Source organism: Numida meleagris, chromosome 5 (genome assembly GCF_002078875.1).
Source record: "Numida meleagris isolate 19003 breed g44 Domestic line chromosome 5, NumMel1.0, whole genome shotgun sequence".
Lineage (NCBI taxonomy): Eukaryota > Metazoa > Chordata > Aves > Galliformes > Numididae > Numida > Numida meleagris.
Window position 1 is genome coordinate 37,423,783 of NC_034413.1, and position 16,174 is coordinate 37,439,956.

At 39.5% G+C, this 16,174-nt stretch overlaps 1 protein-coding gene across 20 annotated transcripts in view; it reads right to left on the reverse strand.

Moving 5' to 3' along the window:
• Positions 1 to 15,901, reverse strand: part of SPAG16 (sperm associated antigen 16) — a 387,166-nt gene extending 371,265 nt beyond the window's left edge. For 18 of the 20 annotated variants that reach the window (XR_002439114.1, XR_002439113.1, XM_021397841.1 and 15 more), the window contains exons 1-5: positions 15,760 to 15,901; positions 11,730 to 11,776; positions 11,274 to 11,372; positions 6,062 to 6,189; positions 228 to 365 (exon numbers count right to left, since the gene is read on the reverse strand). Coding sequence is in view for 18 of the 20 variants with exons in the window: in XM_021397841.1 (XP_021253516.1) it covers positions 228 to 365; positions 6,062 to 6,189; positions 11,274 to 11,372; positions 11,730 to 11,776; positions 15,760 to 15,814 (467 nt within the window). In the remaining 2 variants the exon portion in view is untranslated. Of the gene's footprint in view, positions 1 to 227; positions 366 to 6,061; positions 6,190 to 9,701; positions 9,721 to 11,273; positions 11,373 to 11,729; positions 11,777 to 15,759 lie in introns of those variants that run through there. The other 2 variants (XM_021397840.1, XM_021397843.1) reach the window with 2 other exon arrangements.

The window sequence follows — 16,174 nt, forward strand, 5'->3', positions numbered from 1 at the left end:
CTTGAAAATTACATTCTATAGCCCAGTAAAGAGAGAGAAATTAAGATTTTGGTTTCCAAAAGAACACAGAAAAAAAATAAGCTTTAATTGTAATTGTCACCTAGAAGTAAAAATATGTGCAGCCAGCATAATGAACACTAATTTATTCCTTCCATTAAGTACTTAGGTTTACTTTATCTGGTCATTTACTACTGTATATCAAAGTTTCATTAAACCAAATAACATACTTAGCAGCACATTTATAGTTGTCCAAATCTTTCCTCAAACGCATATTGTCAGCCTTAAGCTCCTGGTTGCAGGTATACACAGTCGGCACGAACCCGATGTCTTTGGCTGTGAACGCACCTCTCTCTACGAGTTCATACCTAGCAGAAAATGGAAAGAGATTTTATTCCACGTTTCCTACTTCTCAGTTCACTGGTGTTTCCCCTCATGCTTCTCATTCTAAAATGTATTCTTATTGTCAAATGTCATGCCCGGTGCAACACACTACAGAAACTATACAATAGGTCTTTTCCTTTCTTTCTTCCAAAGAGAGACTTAAATAAGAATGAAAAAATATTCATTCTTATTTATCATCATTCAAATAACAAATTAACATTTTAAACTTTTGCATATACACACGTAAAGCTTTTTCTGTCATATGCTCAAATCTATGGAATATATATACACATATATATATTATTTTTTTAAGACTCCAAGACTTTGACAAAGTTGTGAATAACACGGAGGAGTGACTCTACAGGCCATCTTCAGCATGGCACTCTGAGCTTGCTTAAGGAAATTTCTTCATTCATCTTCCTCATTCCTTCCATCAGGAAGGAACTTATGTTGCCCTCTCCTTATTTAAGTATATTTATCTACTTTGCCAGTCCCCGTGGAAGCAAGATTCTGTGATGAAGAAGCATGAGCACTGCTTTTTCTAAATAAATGCACAGGCTAACTTGCATTTTGAGAAGCAGAAGCAGATCTAGGGCAGTATGTAATTCTGTGCAGCAATCCAGGAACCTCAAGAATGAAGCTACTCAGTCACAGATGAGTACCTTTTAGGACTGTTCATCTTTAGAAAAGGACACGAATAGAACAACCCAAGATGAATCTAAGAGGCAATAAAAAGACAAGCTTTGACGCTATTAATTTCAGGCTTAATTTAAAGACATTTCAGTGAGGAGGAACTGAAAGTATCTAAGTACCTTCTATACAGAAAAGAGAACAGTAATGCTAGAAAGGATTCAGAAAAAAGGTGACTGTCATCACATAAAATAAATGATTTTGCAGAACCACACTTGTTCAAGGAATGATTGTAAGTTATCAGGATCTGTCCAAGTATCCCAAAACATACCAAGGTACAAGCCCATATACACAATCATAAATACTTCTATGCATGCATACAGTGCAGAGATTATTCTGGAATCCAGCTCACGTAAGTATAAAACATGTACTTCTTTGTTTACTTCTATCCTGAAAGAAGGAAGGGCAAGACCTTCAGCTGGTACAAACTTCTACAGATACACTGAAGATAAAGACATTGTGGACTGTGCAGCCATGATATCAGCTCCACATAAATTCTACTGAACTATAAACAGTTCATATCAGCTGAAAACCAGGCACACGAACTTCATCCCTGTTGATCTTGACTGCAGCTGGAAGGCAATCTGTGTAGAAACTCACTAAAAGGAATAATATGAACATTATTCGACTTTTCAGAGGAAAAGCGTCTTGAACCTATGCTTATTATTTTCAGTTAAGAAGTATGAAAACAACAGTAGTAAATAGTGATAAAAATTATATTAAATGTACCCTTGGACACAAGCAGCAAGCTTGAAATTTGAAGTCAGTAAGCACAGCATCCCTAGATCAATAAACCATGCTGCAGAAACAAGAAGTTCTATAGAATAGGGGATTCTTACTTACTAAGCGACTTTTACCTCAGATCTTTCAAAAAACTAAGGGGAATGTTAGAAACTCCTGTATCCAAATGACTTCCTGTAGTCAGCTGATTATCTGAATTCTATGGGTAGCTGTAGAAACATTCATTCTTACAGATCAAGCTGTCACTCACGTTAGGATTTTAGGCATTCGGACTTTGAAAGATTAAGCCAAATGCGACCAAAGCAAAACTCACTGCATCTTCACTTAGTTTTCTTAAGCAAATTACAGCAGCAACAGACCTCTAATGCCAAGAAGGAAGCTCAGTCATTCATTTAAAGAATACTAACTAACGCACAGATACAATTCCTATCAAAAATATTGAAGGGCACTTCTCATTGCTAATGATCACAGGTCTATGCACTTCATGAAAAACACCAACTTTCTGCATGAGGACATATCAGACATGGATAATGGATGGAGTCAGCCTCCCACAGAGCAAAAATCTCTGAAAGACAATTTTGAAAGACAATGAAATACAACTAATGCCGATAAACTCACTCTCATCTAAGAGCCCTCCCAAAAATAAAAGTTTTGGGGCATGAAGTACAAGTGGAATAGAAAACCACAGAATAAGACTGCATTGTGAGATTTCATTTCACCAAGCCAGTCCTGTAAAACTTAGACAGCTCCTGCATGCCTAGCTGACTGCCAATTAGTTGTTGTTCTCACTTCATTCCATTAGAGAAGGGAACTGTGACGAAAAATGAAATTAGTTCTGTGCACACATGAGCATTTTTCTAAGATTTTCAGAACAAATGAATTATAATTCTTGAATCGCCATTTACAATTATCTAAGAATTTGGAAACCGCAGGAACAGATGGCCAACTATGATTTTATGATCAAAGCCCAGTGCAGACTGACTTACAATAATACTTTATCAATTACACTGAATTCAAGCTCCTAAGAGTTCTAAAGCAATCAGGCTGCAGACAGGCCATGCCATTAAACTAACTGATAGACAGCTGAGGATAATCTTTTATCAAGGGATAACTCACCTAAAGATGCATTCACGGACTATAATTTCAAGTTTCAGCTTTTACAAGAATTTCTTACAGAAAATTATCATTTTAATTGATAACCTCTCAGACAGTTTCAACAGAAGGCTAAGAAAGAAATGAACACAAAAAAGAAAGCCCAAGTGTATTCTTCCAATCTATAATTGTGGCGTATATGTAGAAAATTTATATAATCATGTTATGCTTGCTCTGTAGGCAAGTGACTTGTGTAAAACTAGATTAAGACAAAGAGGATCTAAATTTTTGTCTCCTGCAGCAAGAGGCCAATTAAATAAATATAAATTTATGCTTCTGTGATTAAGTGAGAAGTTATAAACAGAATATATAATTAGTCCATACAATCAGTATCAGGAAATACTTTCATTTGCTCCTGATCTCAAACATGCAAGGTGTATTCATTTACTGCAGTTGCAAGTGCCCTATAAATCCAAGCTCACATTTATATACAGACATGTTTCAATCATAAGAAACTCAAGTGGAGAACCAGAACTGATTCTTCTGAATGACCTCAAGAAGGGAAAAGAGGAAAAGCTGGGAACAACTGATTTTTATTCTCATCTTTGTAGACAGTCACTCTGTATGACATCTAGCACCACGAGCAAGATAATATGTATTTCCACTTGGGTTTTGCAAGCAAACTTGAAGCTACTTGAGTATTCTTTGCCAGTTCTAATTGAAAAAACTGAGTCTGTTTTGGTGTGATGCTGTTCCAAAACTAATAAGCCCCATTTCTCTCAGGATTCATGAGCCTGGGGCACAATGTACACTAACAGGACTGTAAGAATTCCAGGCTAAGGAGGACCCACAACAGAAGAAAGATGAAACTTAGGTCTGTCTGAAATAAGCAGATTGTTTCCACTGTCTTCAGAGAGTTATGACATGGAGGATCACAACCTATATGCATTTTCCTCTTTCTCATGCTGGCATGAGAGGGGAAACCAGAAAAGGGTTTTGGTTTGTGTTCTTTTTTTTTGTTGCTGTTTAGCTTTTAAATGAATCTACCTTTATACTCAGGGAGGACATGTGCAACACAGCATTTGAAGGAAAGATGCCATGACTCAGACAACCTCTTCAAGGTGTAATAAAGAATCAGATAGGTTTTCACCTTGTACGATCATGTAAGATTATTCACAACTTTAACCACATTAAAAAGAAAAGAATTTTCAAGTTGTGTTTCTGTAATTAGCCTGCAGGGCTCCTTTTACTCCCAAGCTGAAAAATCTCTAGGTCTCAGAAACACTTGGAGATACCAGTCAAATGAGTTTACTAACTAAAGGCAGTGATAGCTCCATGCTGTGTGTGAACAGCAAATGATTCATCTGCTCATCAGACTGGTACCATGCTGCCAGCAGCAGCGAGCTCTCTGGGATTAGAAGCTATAGACTGTCGGATACATCAGTTCACAGCTGATCAGCTCATGCACTTCATATTCCAGAGCTGTCAATCCTGCACACTTCATTAGCAACAACAGCACTATAAATTCCTGTGTATCAAAGGAACGGTAAATTTAATGGTAAATTAGATATTCTAAAAATAATTTAAGTCTAATTTTAAATTCTTTAAAGTATAGTTGAAAGAAAAAACATGCAAAAAATACTCAAGAAAATCACTGAAAATGTTATAAATTTTTTAATTACATCAAAGAAATAATGAGTTTGCCTTAAAACAAAACAATCATGACATCTTATACAGCTGGACAACATACCAAAATGTTTTTTCAAACTCTGAAATAAACAGATAATTTGCTTCAATTTAACTGACCTTTAGATCTTAGACAGACAATTATTCCAAAGCAGCCCTTTTGATAAATTTTCTCTATGTTAATTAATTTCTCATTTGAAATTCCATTAGTAGTTGATCACCACAGCATGAGACCAAGAGAGGCGTCCCAATACATAATGAGGAACCTGAGTACACTAATTTGCTCTCACTTTCATTAATATTGTAAATCATCTATCTCAAACCAACAGGAAACATTTTGAAATAAGGTATCAGTGCAACTAGTCACTATACAGTAAGACTATATCCTGACACACTGAGCTTACTTGTTTGTAATGCTACTGAAATTAAACATACACTCACAATGGCAAAAAAAAACCAGCATGTACACCTAAGGATTTACAAGATAGAGCCTGCTAAAACCTGCTCTTGCTCTGTTAAAAAGCAATTTCAATTTTGCCACTGATATAAATTCAGACAGTAAATGCTTCAAAGGAAGCTGTAGTTCCACAAAAAGGTCGCTATTTATATCCATCTAGTATTAATTATCTTTTCCCATAAAAACTGCTAAACATTTTCAAACTTACGCTATTCATACAGGTCCTTTTGCTGAAACAAGTACAGAACCACACTGCTCCTTCTCTAAGGATCACTTAAGTCATACTGAAATTAATAAACAAAATAAAGCCATACTATTTTGAGTGACTTATCAAAACATACGTGTCAACGATTGTGTTTATTCTACTTTAAAATACAAGGTATTTATGAAAAACATCCAAAACCACACAAGCCAAGTAAAACACATATAACATACTGCAAAGCATTCAGCTTTTAAGCAAGCACCCAGGTTTTGGCAGGCAAGAAAATAACAGAAGTGCGGTATTTCTCTGTACCACTGAAATGAAACGCTGGCCATTTTGCACTGGACTTATTTCATCAATTGATAACTTCCAGATGTCAGCTGGTTTCTAGTCTTCTTTGGTAGCCAATGGTGATCTGAATGTATTTAAACAATACACTTGAACTAGCTCCTTTAAGAGGAAATGATTTAAGTCATCTGAGTCGCAACCTAGAAATGAGGTATTTCCCTTCACTGGCCACAGAAAAGGCCCAAGGTGACCACTTCAGTCTTGCAAACACTTGGAGTTAGGCAAAATGCAGAGTCCTTCAAAGGTACCTGTTCAGTAGCTCCCTGGATTCAGCTTTTGGGAAAATCTGTCCTAAAAACAATAGTTTTCATCTGCAACATATTTACTTGTTCAGTAGAACACTACATATTTAGGACTCATTCTGAAAGTTTTCTGGAAATACATCCCAAAATACTTGAAATATCTGGATCCTGAGCACTACTTCCCAGTTTTAAAGGCCAGACTGTTATTTAAAAATGTCTTACCATTCAGTCTGGAAGCAGTCAAGTGTTCTGGACATACCCAGACTGACGAGAAAATTGCAGAAGAAGTCATCCATCGCTTCAGGTGTTTCAGACACTGATTTCTCAGAAGTCAGAACTGATTTGGAAGCCTGAAATTAAAATTTGATACTTGTTATTAAAGCTACAAGAGAAACGTAGTTATCACTATTTCTAAAGTCGTGTGAAGTCACAGATCTATTGGAGTACAGCTGAATGTCTCCCTTCTCTTTGCTTATCAGATCTGCAATCACTGATATCAAGATCTATGGGAGGTAATAGCAAACTAAGAAAAAAATTACCCAATTTAAGCAAGTACTGTGAACCTGGCATAAGCTGATAAGGGTCTGAAACTATTTGAACTAATTCATGTTTTTCTGTCACTGAGCAGAGAGAAAGTGTTAGTTCTCATGTTCCTGCAGCCTTCGGCAACCTTCAGAACTACTGATGAGGAAATCAGTGCCCTGCCTTGGACTTCTGCATTCTTCGGTAGATGACAGTAAAATGGCTTATATTCTTTTTTTATATATAATGATGCATATAATGGAAAGACTGAAAGAGCTGCATCTCCATCATTAGACAACTTACTTAGGAAGCCTCACTAAGACCAGTTTTTCCTTTTCTTCTCAACATCCATATGCAGACAATGAAGTGTCAGACAACATCTCTACAAGCATTAGCAGAAGGCAGATGGTACACCAAGGCTTCACATCCAGCTCCTCCAGTGCCACCAAGATAAACAGCTACTAAAATAAGGTCAACTCATGGTTCAAGGACAGTAGTCAAAAGCTGAATCAAAGCAAAACTGAGATTTTACAAGAGGAAAAATGCCTTTCAGACCTTACTGCTGTTAATTTCAATTTATTTCCTTCACCTAACTGCATTCAGCCAACTCAATGCATAGCTTGACATTAAGCTCATCCAGAGAGGCTTCAAGACATGAGGAGGTATGAAAGTAAAATACAGTGCAGTCTGAAACTTCCTCTCCCAAAGCCATTTAAAGATAATCAGGTGAGGGAGAGTGCTGCAACTTGGCAGCTACCTGACATACCTGAATGCATTTAGGGAACCTCACGTTGGGCAAAATGGACTTGGTCAACAACACAGGCTACTAAGACTGCACTGCATAAGCCTGTCCTCCTAGTAAAACAAAGAAAGAACAAAACCTGACCTCAACGACTATCCAGTCTATGGAACTTTGACAATCTCAGACCTTTGTGGTTTATTCCTGCCCTTAGTGAGCGCACGTATGGGGGTTACGTGGTGAGGTTTTGGTAGTGACAGGGCTGCAGAGCGCACCCTGAAAACAGGGCCCAGTACTGCCCCATGTCATATCAGACCCAGCTCCAGCTGCTCCCAAAGCGTCCTGCCACTGGCCCAAGCTCAGCTCTGAGCAACTCTGGGTGTGCCTCTGGGAGAGCAGACTTCAGGAAGGGAAAAACTGCTGCACAACAGCAGGTGGAGAGAGGAGTGAGAAAAGGGAAACAACCCTGCAGCCACCAAGGTCAAACAAGAAGGAGGGGAGGAGGTGCTCCATCAACATGACTGCATAAATTACCTGGAGATAAAAGTGTTTCTCCTGATACAATAAAAATATGCAGCATTCTCTATACCGCAAGATCTCATCACCATTTTGTATAAAAACAGAAAGTGTTCAATCCAAGCAACCTGCCTAACTAAAGGTGGATGTGCAAGATCAAGGCAATACTAGATCAAGGCAATACTACAATATGCCAAGCACAACACAATATTTAGTACATATTCATTACTGGAGATACAGTATATCAGACAGGTCTACTTTCTAATTGTGGTAATATGTGAATCAAAGAGGTCATCTGCAGACACGCAGCTGCACTCTTTTTCTTGCTTTTCTTTCTTTATTGTAAGTCTAACGTCTATGTCTAATATCATTCCTTGTAGTTTCCCAAGCACATCTACAAAGCCAGTCTTTGGAAAAAATGACACAGCTTGATTCCTTTAATAAATGGAAATATGAGAGGAATCCATTTCATCTGTGCAGAGGAGAATTTATTAGTTAGCTACTAGCACTGAGAATCATTTCAGGAACTAAGCAGACAACAGCATAGGGAAAAACGAATGCAGTCTATTCACATACTATTGGAAGAGGACCTCAGGAGCAGAGCGAAAGTCCTAGCTCTTCTGCAGCCTTCATGGGCAATATCAGGCTAACCACTTTCTTTACCCTACTCTTGACCCCAGATGACTATCCACAGAATGAAAAGCAGTGATTTTTTGTGTATATTTACCTCCTTAGAAATGAGGAAGAGGCAATCTATTGATATATGGGGTGCGAACAGACACCCAACAATAGCTATACAGACAAAAACATTACTTTGACTAAACAGTCAGAATCCTTTAAATTATTTGTTCCCAACTAAGTATTTCTCTTTAAATTACAATCCTCAAAAGACTTCGAGCATAAGGATTACACATACGACCCACAAATTAATCTCCAAGTGCTTAACCCTATAGATTTCCACAATACTTGCAGGACTTTTTGCTTAATGAAGAAAAATTAACATCAGGTAAACAAGTAATTTCTCTGGAAAACAAGCTGGTACATTTCTGTAAAACTCAAGACTGGAAAAGCAGGGAAAAAAGATTCAAAGATTTTTAACAAGATCAAACAAACTAATCAATCCTATATAGCAAAATAGAAGGTTAATGACAGCAATGTGATTTCAGGGATACTAAGAAATAAAGGTCTTGGAATGCAAGTGCAAAAGCTCTATCTACTAAAGAAAGTAATTCAGTCTGCTTTCTTTTATCTATGTGATTTTCCAGAAGTTCTGTAACCTTTTCTTAGGGTCCCTACCAGCTGAAAACATCCTTTAATATGCAAAACATTCTGATACTCGTTTTTCAAAACACTTGACACAACTTTATAATGTCTTAAAGCAAGAAGAACAGAAAAAAAATGAATCATGAATTGTGACAGAAAAGGACTAATGGAACAGAAACAGTAAGTACAATCACCGCTATGCAAATCATGTCTTGGGCTCCATCTGCCTTATTTCTGTTTCAGGATCCAAACACAAAGATGTGCACTGCAAATGGCAGTTTTCAGCTGAGGGAGCCCCAAACTCCTCAAAAGAGTTCCACTGAACCCAGGCAGGATCCAGGAGAGGGGAAAAAAAAAAACCCTCAATATCTCCCGCAGAGACATAGCTTTAATCCGTACATATCAATATTTTAAATTAAAATAAATGGCAAAAAGCATCATCTCATTTGCTTATGTTTGCTCTCCTTCATTTAGTAATTAGTACTAATCACTTTGGAAGGAAGTTTGAAAATAAGAATTTTTCTTAGATTTTCCTGCTTACACTTGACCTTTTTCTTACAGAGTGCAAAAGGAACTGTAGTTACTATAAATATCCACAGTTTCTAAGTTGAGTGCCTGCATTTGGCAAATTGCTAAAATATTTCTGGATGCTCACTTGATCCATGCTTTCTCTATAAAATTTCTTTTAAAAAACATTTGCATGAAGCACTGAAATGCAATCTTTAATAAAGAACTGGGTACGCAGGTTACTATAAACAGCAACTATACACAAGAGTCGCTTAAAACTCTTGCAGTGGAGCTCTTAGAGAATGCAGTTATTACCTAATTTAACTTATTTTCGCCAAGCTTAGAAGCTGATAATTGAAAAAAAAAAAAAAACAACGTAAAAGTTATTTATCATGTGAAGACAGCCTTCCACCGTGCTTCTTAGCTCATAGCTGGAATATTGATTCAGTATTAATTCACGGACATGGTGCTTCTACTTGGGTCAGTGAAAGCATGCACTGCAGCACTTGGTTCTTCCAATGAATTAGCATCACTGTAGTCATCGAGACTCACAAAACACAAGGCACATTCTTATGAAAACCATCAAGGAACGAGCAAGTTGTTCTTCTTTTTTCCATGGCTTTCTGCCTAGAGGTGGAAATAAAGATTTCAATTCCAAAATTATGGAAAAAAATGAAGCCTCCAAATAATGAGCCAAGAAGACAGACACCTGCTAGCATAAGTATAAAATCAAGGAGAACTTGTATTTAACTGCATTTTCTTTTGATTTAAGTAAAGCTCACGGTTTCTTCAGTTGAAATAACTGGGACGGATACTGTTTCACTCTCTTGAAATTCAATCAAGAGGGGTAAAAGATTAGTTACTTATTCCACTGTCAAAATAACAGATTGAAGATACTACTACTGGTTTCTCTTTTTATTTGAAAGCCAGTTTTCACATTGAAATAGGTACAACTGCAGTTATCCCTGAAGAGCATTATCCACTGTTTGGTTAACAATAAGTTCTAAAAGCTTCTGAAGTCTTTCCCTTAACCATCAGGCATATCCAGTTTCAAAACACATCAAGACTTTGATGTTGCTAGGTTTTACTCAAATTTTCATCTAAAACACAGAACTGATATGCATTGGGGCAAAAGAAAATACAGATTTTTCCTCCATTCTGATATTAAGCATCATTTGGAATTTTAACTTACTAATATTATGTTTTTGCAAAACAGACTAAGATAATAGCTTACTGGTGAGGCTATAAGACAGGGAAAAACACTTCTCCATTAGATTGCAATAACTCAATAAATTCAAGTAGATCGTATTTTGGAAAATGCAACATAATGATCCCTGTGTGCAACTCCAAACTATCACATGACAGTTTTGAAATCCAACTGTAAACGTAAGAGGTGCTGAAAACTAATGCTATGTGTGAAAGGATTGATAATTTCATTAATTTTATGATTTAACACAGTGTAGCAGCATCATCTTTATTTTTAATAAAGAAACAATCTTCTTCAGCAAAGCATTCAGGTACACATTTCTGTGAGTGTTAAGTAAAAGCAGTTGCTTTCCTGTGTTGGGGGATCACATTCTCAATCAGGCTACTCACATAACACAACAAAACCTAATTTTACTAACATTTTAAAACAAATTATGCATTTGAAATATGATTTTGTTAATGGGCTATAAAAAGAGTGAGAGTTAAAGGAAGATGACACACGTGAAACTCAAGTTTTCTTTTTCCACCGCAACACGTTTAGTTCCAGAAACTTCTAAAAGTAAGACATTACCTTTTCCACAGAATATGTCATAATTCAAATAAGTTATGATGTGTACTTTTTAACCCAGTAATGCCAGCTACATTACAGACAGTTGTAGCAATTTGTCATAAAGTTCTTACTAAAATGTGGGCATCTTCAGCCTGCTCTTGAACAGCCTGCAGCAGCTCAGACAGATCCTCATCACCTTCCTGAAGACTAAACTCATCGTCTGCTGACACCTAAACAAAAGGATTTACAGCACAAGTATCAATGTCTCAGAAATCTGTCCATGTACAGCTGTTTCTACCTCCACTACCACTACTGAAAACAATCTCATTCCCATTAAAAATATTTTGCCCTGTTTACATTTAGTTATAGAAAGATTCATTATAAATAAGCTGAAATGGAAATTTGAAATAAAAGGCGTAACAAAAGCCCACACCAAATCTTCTCTTGACAAATAAAGATATTGTTACATTTCAAAAAAGAAGGTTCAAGCCACTACTCCTCCTAGGGTATTTTTATGTTGAAGTGAAACAAAAGAATCAAACATGAATACTGTAGGTATCACGTAAGATAACCGATTAGCAAATTACCTCTTCGTACTGATAATCATCCTTAGAGTAGTCTGTGATAGTAATTTCTGTAGGTTTGGTTAAGACTGAAACATTTGATGTATGCAATCTGTAAGAATTTGAAAGAACACCATAGAACAACCATCTGTGATGAGCACCCTCATCCCTGTTCTTTACCATGCCAAACGTAGATGAGTTCAGAATTGAACACCTGAGCTCAAACACCGAATACAAACTCATTCACCAAAGCTGGTGCAAGCGCCTTAAATAACAATCACAACACATCTACAGTATAAAGATAAGCGAACTCTGAAATGGTAAAAATCCACTGCAAATTCTTTACAGTTCCCCCAAACGCTTTAGAGACAGACTTCTCATTAAAATAACAAATGGTGTAAAATGAAATTAAAATAAACATCTCATCCACTAGTCTTACAGCTCCTGAAAGTAAAACAAAAATGTTTTTTCTAAGATGCACTGCTGACTGTTTCCCTAGGAAATCAGTTAGCCTACAAATGACCCACGTAAATAATCCAGAAATTAAATTCTGAAGGAAAGTCAGCACTGTTTTTCACTGCTTTACACACAGCAATTTTAAACAGTAACTTCTTTTTACAAAAGGAAACGGACTAAAGATGGGGAAAAAGCCATGATTTTCTAGCTTGATATCATTTCCCAAATCTGAAGTCTTCAACTGGAACAAACAAGACAAAAAACAACACAGCTTTTTGCTACAGTTTGCACAGTACAACATATATAAAAGTACCGTTTGTATTCGAGATCCCAGCACCACAGCACACAAGCTATCAGTTGAACTGTAACCACCCAGAAGGCTCACATGCCTCATCCCAAAAAGAACAACCACTTTTGGTTTGTAAAGACGTGAGTCTTGAGATAACAGTTGGAAAGGCATCATTTTCCTTTCTAAACAAACCAGAAAAAAAAAAAGAGTGAAGGCTCTACATGAATGAAGGCCTAACTTTCAGTAATCAAGTCAAAGCACATCTGTGTACCTAAAACTGCACAATTACACCACAAGCTTCCTACAAAAATTGTATACATAAATAGGAAGCTGGCATGAATGCTTCCTAAGAACTTCCTACCCAGGCCTAGGTATGTTAAGGCAAACGCCTGTAACAGACATGCCCCCATATTTTCTTCCCTAATTACTGCAGATATGGAACACAGGAATTCAAGTCACAGCCTCTCTGCGTCTCATAGAATCATAGAATGGCCTGGGTTGCAAGGGACCTCAAAGATCATCTAGTTTCAACTCTCCTCCTGAGTGCAGCGTCACCAACCACTAGACCAGCCTTGCCCTGAATGCCTCCAGGGATGGGGCATCCACAACCCCCCTGGGCAATCTGTTCCAGTGCATCACCACCCTCTGTGTGAAAAACTTCCTCCTAATATCTAACCTACATCTCCCCTGTCTCAGTTTAAAACCATTCCCCCTTGTCCTACTGCTATCCAGCCTCGTGAACAATCGATCCCCCTGCTGTTTATACGCTCCCTTCAAGTACTGGAAGGCCACAATGAGGTCTCCCCAGAGCCTTCTCTTCTCCAAACTAAACAAGCCCAGTTCCCTCAACCTTTCCTCATAGGAGAGGTGCTCCAGCCCTCTGATCATCTTAGTCGCCCTCCTCTGCACTTGTTCCAAGAGCTCCACATCTTTCTTGTGCTGGGGGCCCCAGGCCTGGATGCAGTACTCCAGATTGGGCCTCAGAAGAGCTGAGTAGAGGGGGACCACCACCTCCCTCTCCCTACTGGCCCTCCTCTTTTAATGCAGCCCAGAGCATAGTTGGCCTTCCAGGCTGCCAGCGCATAACTGCTGGCTCATGTCCAGCTTCTCATCCACCAGGACCCCCAAGTCCCTCTCCACAGGGCTGGTCTCGAGTTCTTTCCCCAGTCTGTACAAATACCCGGGATTGCCCCAGCCCAAGTCCAGCACCCTGCACTTGGCCTTGTTGAACCTCATTAGGTTCTCGTAGGCCCACTTGTCCAGCCTGTCCAGGTCCCTCTGGATGGCTTCCCTTCCTTCCAATGTATCGACTGCACCGCTCAGCTTGGTGTCATTTGCAAATTTGCTGAGGGTGCACTCAATTCCACCATCTATGTCATTGATAAAGATGTTGAAGAGCACCAGTCCCAAGACTGAGCCTTGGGGGACACCACTCATGACCAGCCTCCACTCTGACACAGAACCATTAATCACAATCCTTTGGCTGTGACCAGCCAACCAGTTCTTAACCCAGTGAACAGTCCATCCTTCAAATCCATACCTCTCCAATTTGGAGAGAAGGATGTGGTGAGGTTTCTTCCTCTGCAGAAATTCCATTTTCTAACTTGAACAATTCTCAAATTTGAATGCTAAAACCTGAACTGTGCAGGAACTCAACTACAAAAGGAATATTTATTGTTTTCCTTCAGAGGGAAAAGCAAACAAAAACAACAGGAGCCCCACCCACAAGTGATTAGCTTCAGGAGGTAGATCTAAATCTGTTCTCCATCACACAAGTAAGCCGGATTATGAATTTTGACCTTAACGGCAGAATAAATAAAGTGTACAGTTAAATTAATGCACCTTTTCTCAACATAGTATTCCAGGACATGTGTGCATCCATCGAGATGATGAAGAGAATTGAGATGATAACAGTTTATGTTTTGGCAAGACTTTCAGGAGCTGTCCTAACCAAGGTGGGCTAACAGCCAGGGACTGGGGCATCAGGCTGGCTTGCAACTGTCTGCATGTTGTGCTGATGCCTTCGACATCTCAACTTTTCCACACCATGTTTTCTAGTCTTACTAGAGACTGTTTTCTCTAAAGCTATCTTTCGCACAGGCTACAAGTGGCTCTTTACCTCCAACTCCCAATTCGACTGCTTCTTTACACAATTATCAGATTTTTCAACACAGCTCTACCTGCAGTACACCTTCACAAGTAAAAAACACTTTCAGAAGAAAACAAGAAAACACTGTTCCCTTACACTGTTGCAAATCCAGTGCACAGACTAAAATGTTGAATGAAAAATACTGCTAATAGTTGGGTGTACAAGAAAACTGCAGAACTCCATTTTAACAGCTTTAAAACTACTGCATTCCCCCCAAAAATGCTATGTTGGTGTTGGACTGGTTTAAACATGTGCTGACACAGTGCTTTTTTCAGCTCACCGCACAGCATGGAGACAGGCGTGTTATTTTCAACAAGACAGAAAGTGAGGCACAAGCTCATAAAAGCCAATCTTCCACTTTTTTTTTTTTTTTTTAAATGGGCTTATGCCCTAATTCTATCAAGGCAAGATCTAAGGTACAGGTAGCACCTGATGAACTCTTAAGAAAGGGTTATCTAAGGCCTAGTACTACGCAGAATTGGTAGCTCACAGCTAAGCGTTGCTACAGGGGAAAGGACAGAACTGGACTGACTCAGCAACACAACCAGCGTTTTGGTCATCTGACCAAAATTCACCTTTAAAAGCAGCCAACACCAAATCTAAGCCTAATCTAACCTAATAAAGCCAGTCACAATTCCATTCTGAGAAGAATCCAAACCCGTTTTGTTCTGTATAAAGCCACAGCAAACAGAATCCTTTCTAGATTAGTGTAATATCAACTTAATTAGTTGGACATAGTGTGCTAAAACCCACCACGAACACCAGGCGTCTGGCAAAGAAATGGGCTCCTCCTCTGGGTCACCGTTGGCGCTTACCCATCAACACTAACACAGAGGAGGCAAGAAGAGGCTTTCACTACAGGCTTTTAACTTTTTTAGCCGTATGGGGGGGATAAGGTTACACCGAGGCTCAGTCACCGTGCCTCAAAGCCAGCAACAACCCCGCACATTCACCCTTTCTAGCGCTATCCCCGAACATTTTTCTTCGTCTCTTTCCAACAGCTCCGTGAGGTAAGCGCACGCCGCGCCTCTCCCACAAAACGGCTCCTGCCCATCCCGGGCGGTCAGCTGAGGGCACCGGGGGGCGCCGAGGGGACGGTGAACCCCGCAGCTCGTCCGCCTCAGGCGAGTGGAGCACCCCGCGGCAGGGTGGAAGGATACTCTGCAGGCAGAAGGACGCCTCAGAGCCCGCCGCGTCCGCCTCCTCCTCCTCCATGTCCGCAGCCACCCGCCGTTACCAGGGAGGCGCGGCTCTCGCGAGAGGAGGCTGTGTAACTCCAGGTGGCGTTTACTGCCCCTTCAGTTTCCCGCCCTCGTTCCCCGGCGGGACGCGCGGGCGGAGCGGGAGGCGGGGCTGCTCGCACCGTGCGTCCTTGGGCGGTAAGACGCCCCATCGCTGGGGGCATCAGCCTCTCTGGTGGCTCCTGCGGCCTTTTGGCAGGGAACTTTCTGTCTGGAAAATGCCCTGTTTCCTTAAATGGGCGAAAAACCTGCTTCGGTCTCCTGAGGGGTGAATTCCTTCTTGATAGGATTTCTGTCACCACAGCAGTTGTTAGCAGGGTCCCACTGCCCTGAG